The sequence below is a fragment of the Strongylocentrotus purpuratus genome, unplaced genomic scaffold (assembly GCF_000002235.5).
Source record: "Strongylocentrotus purpuratus isolate Spur 01 unplaced genomic scaffold, Spur_5.0 spur5_scaffold_17, whole genome shotgun sequence".
NCBI lineage: Eukaryota > Metazoa > Echinodermata > Echinoidea > Camarodonta > Strongylocentrotidae > Strongylocentrotus > Strongylocentrotus purpuratus.
The window spans coordinates 6,675,016-6,684,369 of NW_022145602.1; the positions used below are offsets into that span (position 1 = coordinate 6,675,016).

At 37.9% G+C, this 9,354-nt stretch overlaps 1 protein-coding gene across 1 annotated transcript; it reads right to left on the reverse strand.

The window, feature by feature from the left end:
• Window positions 1-244: 244 nt before the first annotated feature.
• On the reverse strand, window positions 245-8,986 carry LOC756664 (toll-interacting protein). Its single transcript, XM_001196148.4, has 6 exons — window positions 8,954-8,986; window positions 7,651-7,836; window positions 6,579-6,761; window positions 3,807-3,959; window positions 3,246-3,366; window positions 245-2,576 (listed from the first exon to the last, which is right to left on the reverse strand). The coding sequence occupies exons 1-6, from the start codon at window positions 8,984-8,986 to the stop codon at window positions 2,329-2,331; spliced, it is 924 nt and encodes a 307-aa protein (XP_001196148.2). The 3' UTR covers window positions 245-2,328.
• Window positions 8,987-9,354: the final 368 nt, after the last annotated feature.

The window sequence follows — 9,354 nt, forward strand, 5'->3', positions numbered from 1 at the left end:
GCTTGTTACTTTTACCAAGACTGGGCCAAATTTCTTATCATTTTGAAGATTCTAGAGCCTTGCAGTACACACCGATACTTATATGCTATGATAACAAATTTCTGAACGATTCCACGTTTCTTTCACAATGCAAATGATGAGCAGAACTCAACTTTATAGTCACATACTTTAAACAAGTCAACACCCTATTGGCTCAAGTACACAATATCACGGTGTATACCATGATATAATACATGGAGATCCCTTTAAATTTGAATTAACATAACTTTGGAAATAATTCCATATAATCGCATGGACTTTGAACCTGAAACTTTGCACATTCACATAAGACATTCATTTTTGTTTCCAGATTAAATCTGGGTCAATATCCATCTGAGTTGTTCTGTCTATGTACATACGTGGGACCTTTTTTTAGATTATGAAATGACGTAGTTATGGATGAAATTTCAAAAAAGTTGAAACAATTTCCACCCAAATTAAGTATATTGTCTTGAATTCAACATATAATTATAAACATGATCTTTTATTGCTAAAGTTAGAGGGTCATTTTGGGTTAGCAATGACATGATCTAATAATAATGATACTCAAAATTTGCAAAAATTAACAATGCAATTTAATTTTCAATGGTTGGTCGACCATAATCTTATTTCTTCCCAAGTGTAATAAATGTATCTTTTAAATGACATGTGCTGTGAACTTTATAAAATATGACCACTCACAGGCCGAACCATTGTCTCACAAAGCTTCGCCCAGATTAAACATGAGATGGCAAGACGCATATGAAATGAGCTGGTCCCTACCACTAAGGTCAATTAATTCAAAGCAAACATGGAATTGAATACATTGGACTACACTGCAAATATAAAGGTCAATTCAAAGAGCTAAAGCTTCAATACAAACCACTAGTAAGATACATTTGTCTCTAAACCAATTTCTTCCACCTGCAGAATTTGTCATATGAATGCAAGCAATTTTTATACATGTATATCAATTTAGAACTTCTTAAATATTCTGTTAGCCAATATAATTGAAAGGTCTACAATTAAAGATGCAATATGATAATCTACAAGTTCATGACATACATTAGTCATGAATATATTTGTATAAATAACTGTCTTAACAGTTTGGAATAGACATCTGGTACAATTTTCATCAAATATTCAATAATTTCAGTAGCTTGCTTAATTTTTAATTTGCTTGAAGCAAGAAATATTGTACAACAAATATTGTACAAACAAATTTTTAAACATGAAATATATGGAATTATTAAGTATTTGTGTCCAGACAATTTTGATTTGACCGACATGAAACTAATATAAATACTTCTTTACTGAGACAACATTTTGCCATAAGACTTCATAAACGATTAAAATTATTTACTGCACAGAAGAAATTATTTAAAATGTGTTTTTTGTATGACAGGAAACCAATCACCCTTTTGCATAATTACTGTTTCAAGATCTAGGCCTAAAGTTTTATGGAAAGATTCACAGATGTAATATTTGAAGCTGATATTTTGGCCCAGTATGAAACCTCAAAAATAAAGAGCAAATCTGTTTTTAATGGTTGATTCCCTTCACACAACTTAGGATGATTCCGTGACTAAGAACGGTATTACTTATGAAATACACCTTTTATCCCTTTTTTCCATCTAACAATGAGAATCGTTTGATATAATATTCACTAATGATTTCTTCTGCACAGCTCCACACTAAACGGTTTTTGAGAAAGGGGACCCCGGGCCCTGTTGCATAAAACTTCCCATTGATGGTAACTTTGCCATCAATGGCAACTACCATGGTAACAGGGATCAACAGCCAATCAGAATCAAGGTTTCCATGGTAGATACCATTGATGGCAAAGTTACGATCAATAGTAAGTTTTGGGCATCGCGGCCCTGAATTAAACTTTTTACAGTCTGTATGCTCGAACACAATGTAAAAGTTGCCAATGTGTCCCAGGTATGCATTAGAGTAGATTTCATTACCACTTGCAAATACTTTAGTCAAACCAGCAAATGTTCATGTCTAGATAAAGTAAATGGATACAACATTTTTTGTTACATGGCAGTGCTCGATACTTACGTGCGCTGGGACACATGGACACCAACAATATCAATCCGGCCACCAAAAATATTGAAGTTTTCACATCATAGGGCTCATACATATACAGAGTGTAAAAAGTTCAATCTGGATCCCTTCTAGAAAAGTTAATGTGGGGCCCTGCATTTGGGCCACAATACAAGGAACCACCCTATGTCGGAATTGATGATTGCTCTACGTACCGTTTTTAATTTAAAAAAATCATGCCGTCCCCTCTCTGACCCCTCATGTCATCTGGAGCAGTGAATCGACCGTTGCGTCCTTGTTGCCCCCATTGGCCTCCAGGACTGACCTGATGACCTCAGAGTCCGACCCGGGGAACATCTCCTGGAGTGCCTGGAGGTCAGCCTGGGTGATCTGCGGAGGCTGCTGTTGTGGGGGCATTTGCACCTGCTGCTGGAGGTGTGGTGGCGGCTGCTGCTGCTGGCCGTGTGGTGGTGGGTGCTGATGGGGTACCTGATGAGGCGGGTAGGCTGTAGAGGGAGAGAGAGAGAGAGAGATAGAGAGAGATAGATAGAGAGACAGAGAGAGAGAGAGAGAGAGATAGATAGAGAGACAGAGAGAAAGAGACAGAGAGAGAAACAAATATATTTACTTGGTATACTTGGTATACTTGGTAGATTAGCCCTCTTTTTCTTAAGGGAAGGGCTTTCAATTGACATCGACTCATAAAAGTCCCCACTGTAGGTGCAGACACAACTTTTTCTGGTAGATTATTCCAAGGTTGGACCACTCTGTAGAAATAAAAGTGGCCAGCCATTTGTGTTCTGGAACGTCTTTGGTACAGTTTTCTAGAATGCCCTCTAGAATGCCCTCATAATTCCCTATTTTGAAAGCTATCGGTCATATTTCTAGGATTTTTGAAAATAGCAAGTCAACATAATCCTAGGCTATTGCATCATTTTTTTTAATTTTACTTCTTGATTTTTAAATTCAAAATAAATATTTTTGCTATTTCGAAAACTTAAAATATTAGGTTGAAATAGTGAATTTGGTGGCATCTTTATATCCAAATCAGCAGTGATTTTCTCGGATGTCACAAATTTTCTACATAAATTCCTTAATTAGTTTTCGTTCTCAAATCTCTGAATATGGTTTAACCATCCCTTTTAGGCTAATGTTTCTCAATGATTAGGGTTTACCTGCAACTGGTGCTGCAACGGGTGTGTATCCGTACGTTGGTGGCATGGCAACGGGTACCTGACCTCCGTAGATGACCTGCTGTGGTGGAGGTTGGTACATCATCGGCATCACTGGCACTTGCTGCAGTGGAAAAATAATATGTTTGTTTTAAGAGCAGCCCAAGTGCGTATTAACAAGGAATGTACATAGTAAAGGTATACAAACAACATGTAGTTGCAGTTTGGTACACATTTGTATTTGTTGAAACCATACTCAAAATTTTAAGACACATTTCTGCAAGGGTTTTCAAAACAAATGTGTTTGAAGTTGAATATTGATGAAAGAATACAAAATATAGGTTTTCTCAACTTTTCTGCATACAACAGAAAACCTGAATTATCTATTCTTTTACAAATATTTGTCTTCAAACACATTTTTTTTTTTTTTTTTTTTTTAGGGGGGGGGGGGAATCTTTGCAGAAGTGTGTCTTAAATGACATCCTCTTTCACATTATGATACAATTTAAGTCCCAACACTTTAGAGGGGCTTTAAAGATCCATCACCTGTATAACGTTACTCACCGTGTAAGAGAAGATTAAGTTGATCATCCCTTCCTTGTCTTCGCCTTGCTTTCCCGTCAGAGGAAACCAATCGTCCTTCGTCTCTCCGGTCATCACAGAGGGCGGTACAGTGATCAGCGCCCACGCAATCTTATTGTCCGTCGTAAACGCTTTCTGCACATAAGACAAGGTGAGGTACAGAGAGAGAGAAGGGAGATGACAAATCATAAATTGTTGAAGATGATTGAAATATAGGGTTGCCACAAAAAGATTGAGATACTTATCAACAGAATGAATCCAAAAAGATACCCCCACATCCTCCTCAACGGAAATGTACAAGCCAAACGCCCAAGGGGAAGACCAGCTAAGAGATGGACAGACTGCATCAAGGCGGACTGCAACAACAGACACCTTGATTCCTTGACTAAAGCCACTAGGCTGACAGAAGATATGAAGGCGTGGCAAGCCGTTGTGTAAGAGAAGCCATCATACATCCCAGTGATGGTGTGGATGGCTTGAGTCAAGTAAGTCAAAGATTGAAATATAGTCTATAGTGGAAGTTGTTTTATAAAGCTATTTAACTCATATCCTGCCATGAGACTGCTAGCGCGCTATTGTTATAGTGCTCTGTGCACGCGAGCGCGCTATCGATTGATTGCTTTGTTCATGCTAGCGAGCCACCGCTACTCTGCTTTGTGCACGCTAGCACGCATATGTAATAACAGTTATTGTTCATGCCCACTGCACCGTGCTGAGTGCTTTTGCAGCGCTATTGAAAGTACCATCGCGTGCATCAGATTATCGGCTTTGGATTACGCGTCTTTGTATACAACAGTCAGATTGGATTTTCTCGAGTAATTCAGCGATTTGTTTTTTGTAAAGATTTAAATAACACGCACTTGAACCAACCTTAAAACTAGATGGAACTTCGACTGCGCGCAGTCGAAAATGATGCCTCCGTCATAGAGCAATTTTACAAACCAAAACAGAAGAAATTTTTCGAATTCAAGTTCAATTGTAATCCATTAACAGGTTCTCAGAATATTGTGATTACAAGCTATTTTTGCATACATAATGAGCCCATGACCTTTGACCTTATGAACCAAGAATCTACTCAGTTCATTGGCTCTGCAAGAAACATACATGACCTAAGTTGGCAGGAATCCATCAATCGGTTCTTGAGATAACGCGATCACGAGCTGTTTTTGCATACATAATGTGCCCTGTGGCCTTTGACCTTTGACCTTGTGACCCCTACATCTAATCAGTTCATCGGCTCTGCAAGTAACATACATGACCTAAGTTTGGCAGCAATCCATCAATCGGTTCTTCAGATAACGCGATCACAAGCTCATTTTGCATACATAATGAGCCCTGTGGCCTTTGATCTTTGACCTTGTGACCTCAAAATCTAATCAGTTTTTCGGCTTTGCAAGTAACATACATGACCTAAGTTTGGCAGCAATCCATCAATCGGTTCTTCAGATAACGCGATCACGAGCTCGTTTTGCATACATAATGAGCCCTGTGACCTTTGACCTTTGACCTCGTGACCCCAAAATCTAATCAGTTCATCGGCTCTACAAGATACATACATGACCAAAGTTTGGCAGGAATCCATCAACCAGTTCTTCAGATAACGCGATCACGAGCTCGTTTTGCATACATAATGAGCCCTGTGACCTTCGACCTTTGACCTCGTGACCCCAAAATCTAATCAGTTCATCAGCTCTACAAGATACATACATGACCAAAGTTTGGCAGGAATCCATCAACCAGTTCTTCAGATAACGCGATCACGAGCTTGTTTTGCATACATAATGAGCCCTGTGACCTTTGACCTTTGACCTCGTAACCCCAAAATCTAATCAGTTCATCGGCTCTACAAGATACGTACATGACCAAAGTTTGGCAGGAATCCATCAACCAGTTCTTCAGATAACGCGATCACGAGAACGGGACGTACGTACGTACAGACGTACGTACGTACGTACGTACGGACGTACGGACGGACGGACAACCCGAAAACATAATGCCTCCGGCTACTTCGTAACGGAGGCATAATTAACTTGGCACACAGGAGATTTGTGGCTGGCACAATAGGGATTAGCACTGTGGCACTGGGTGCATTGTATAGGTGGCAGCTTAAGAGTTAAAGCTCTTTAGAAGTGCATAGGGAAATTATATCGTAATGTGATAATGGCAATACAAGAAGAAAATGTCATTATTATTGAAGACACCTCATTTTCATGTCACATATTTGTACATTTCCAAATTTGTTTTCAGCCCGAGATATTGACATTGGCTGCTTGTAAAATCCAACATATTAAGGAAACAGTAAGCATATCTTTTTCATCCAAATGATTCTAAAACTAACACATTTATAATAAAAAAAACATAAAGACATGCAATAATTATGCTTTTAGAATATCAGAGATTCAAGATTCAAAATTTTGTTGTCCATATATGATACAGAAAATGTTTTTCTATTGGTGTAACATGTAATATGTGAAACATAAGACAAAAACATGGTATTGTGTGCAAAGACTCTATAAAGAACAAGTCAATGAAGTAGGGTCCTCAGGCTCTCAGCACACAACATAACAAGACAGTTATATGACTTATACATAGCAAGAATTTTAAATGGAAATCTGAATCACACTATGAATAAATTCAGGTATGAATATAAATGTGAATATGAAACTAGAGATCCCAAACAAAATGATGATACTTCTGAACAATCCTTCTAAGGTCAGTCTATTCTCTCAACATGACAGAAAACATAACATTTACCTCATCAAAGAGTTCTATGTGAACAGAATCGATGCCCTGGCCCAGGTTGCACTGAATGGTTTTGTTCCACCTTGGATTCTTGGATCCGTTCACATCAGTCGGTGTCTCGAAGACTGCATGTCCCACCCTCACTCTGCAGTAAGGGTCCATCCTCGTCATGCCGTAGTTCTTGGCTAATCTTGCCTGGAAAACACAAATTCAAATATTTATTTGTTTAGAGTTCATTTTAAAGCTTATCTGTACTAGTTTAAAGGAGGGATTAGACCACACTGCAAGGTTACTGGACAGGTGGTTATCTCATCAACTCCGCTCTCAATTAACATACGAACAAAAGGATCATGGGGGACCAATGGTCACCGATTAGGCATGGTTTTCTATATAGAGGGATGAGTAGCTACAAGTAGGACAGTGTGGCTTTAACATGTCACAATTTTCGTTAGTGGAGGCATAAATGTGTGGCACTTTGAGATACATGTATGTCAATTTTACATGCAATTTTTCATATCAAACTATTTTCTAACTTTAGAACAACGCTATTTACATTCAAGGAGTCATAGTAAAAGGCAGACAAATCTTGTTATCTTTCAATTTGTTTTAAATCTTTGGAATACATTTGAACTTGAGTACCAATATCTCACAAAAAATTACAATCATACTTTTGATGATCTGGGGGCCGTTTCTTGTAACCGTCATAAGTCTAACTTCTTAGACATCCCATTGAAGCGTGTGTTATAGAATTAACACACATTTCTATGGGATGTCCACGAACTTATACTTATGACGGTTTTGAGAAACTGGCCCCAGTAAAAAAAAAATCTTAATGCCCAGTAATCTACACATTACTCATCACAGTACTACTACTCATCACAGTCTTTATGTTAAAATGGATTTCTCTGAAACTCAATAGAAATGTATCACTTGCATCTACCACCCTTCATCCTTCTTTCATAGTACCATGTCAATTAATGTTTTTATATTTATATTGTTTAATCAATACTGATTTGTTTGTATATCTTCTGATGGGTTTTTTAAGAGATATGAAATAAAGTTGAATTGAATTGCATTGAATAACCTGAGCAATTGTGATGCTTAGTCGACCGACAAATGATCCATATCCTCCTTGCGCTTGCTGACTCTGCCCTCCGAACTGTAGCGCCCTGGCTGTCTGCTCGTCCAACGTGATCTGCTGCTGCTGTTGCTGCACGGCTGGTCCGCCTCCGATCCGGAGAAAGTCCTCCGGGAGATCTCCAACAAACACCTGTAAAATAGGAAGACTGGTGTTCATGAAAGCAGACCAAATTAGTACGGGTTTCAACCCGAACTGGAAGTGACATGGTCTACCCGCCTTCACCTCGTGTGGGTCTAAGACGTAAGTACCGGTAGGTTTAAAGGGAGTGTAAACTGACGAGACTACATGTCTTTCCCGTGGCCTGACTCGAGGCAAATTGGGTATAATACAACTACGGAATAGACCGCAGCAATCATGTGCATGCAACATATGCGAAACCAAAGCGTGAGGAGAACTTTGGTCTGTTTCGCTGACTACCATTAATCAAGTCCATTCTTTTACATTCCCCTGTATTCGTCAGTTTAAATCCCCTTTAAGTTGGTAGGCCCTCTAACTTAGTTAACTGATTTATTTGCAGCACCAGCAAACATGGCAAAGAAAGTGTCTAAAGGCTCTGCCTCTTGTCTGTATTTCTGAAACCATGACATGAGAATACAAAAAAAAAAATCAAGTCTCCTTTAAATTGATTTCTCAAGTTTGTTTCATTCATTGCCTTTTCATCAGGTTTCATTGAATTTATTGTGTAATTCTAAAATGATACAAAACGGAGCAAACACAAGAAAATAAAACAAAATAACACAAAACGAATCCAAAACTGCAGAACTCTTTTACTAATCTAGATCTAGCCTTTTTCTTTTTTCAGGAAAGTCCATTTCATTTTCATTGAACAAAATTTTTTTAATTCCCCACTCCATTAATATTTCTATTCATTATGATTATCAATCTCACTGATCTACATGATTGATACATCCATGTAATAATGTAGGGCTCCGAAAGAGGTAGACTATTAGACCAAATGAGCCGAGTGGTGTATGGCCTATGGCTATGGTATGCATTGGAATGGGCGTAACTCGGTTTACGTTTACGGAGTCGGAAAATTTTATTCAAAGTTACCAGCCACAAAAAATGTAATTAATGGGACCGAGCTGAACCTGCGGTATAAACTTCCGGAACTGGAAAACTGATTTTCAAGACCAATTGACAGCAGATAAGTTCAATATGCATGTAATGTTATTTTTTACTTTGTATAGTAATTCTGAAACGTATGAATTATTGTCAAAGTGCGATGAAATCAAAGAAATCTTACCTGGGCTCTTCGTGTAGTCGTAGAAGTCGCCATTTTCCAACATTTAATAACAACGATGACGTCATTGTAATGTGATATGTTTAATAACACACAGCTGTTAATGTGATATGTTTAACACACAGCTGTTAATGAGTCATGAATTAACAGCCATTAATTAAGGATGCTCAATTAGTCATGAACGTCATAACATTTGATTGTTGTTGTTAACAGGGTTATTATGCTTTTATAAACATAACTAACATAATCAACTTGTAATTAAAACTGATGACAGGCGGTCTATTATAACTAAAGTGCATCATCACTATTATGTTTAATTTTTTGAACGTTCCCTAGCTTTATTGAAACGATTATTATTATCAAAATCATATGTATTCTTGTTATTCAAACCAATGTTATCTTAA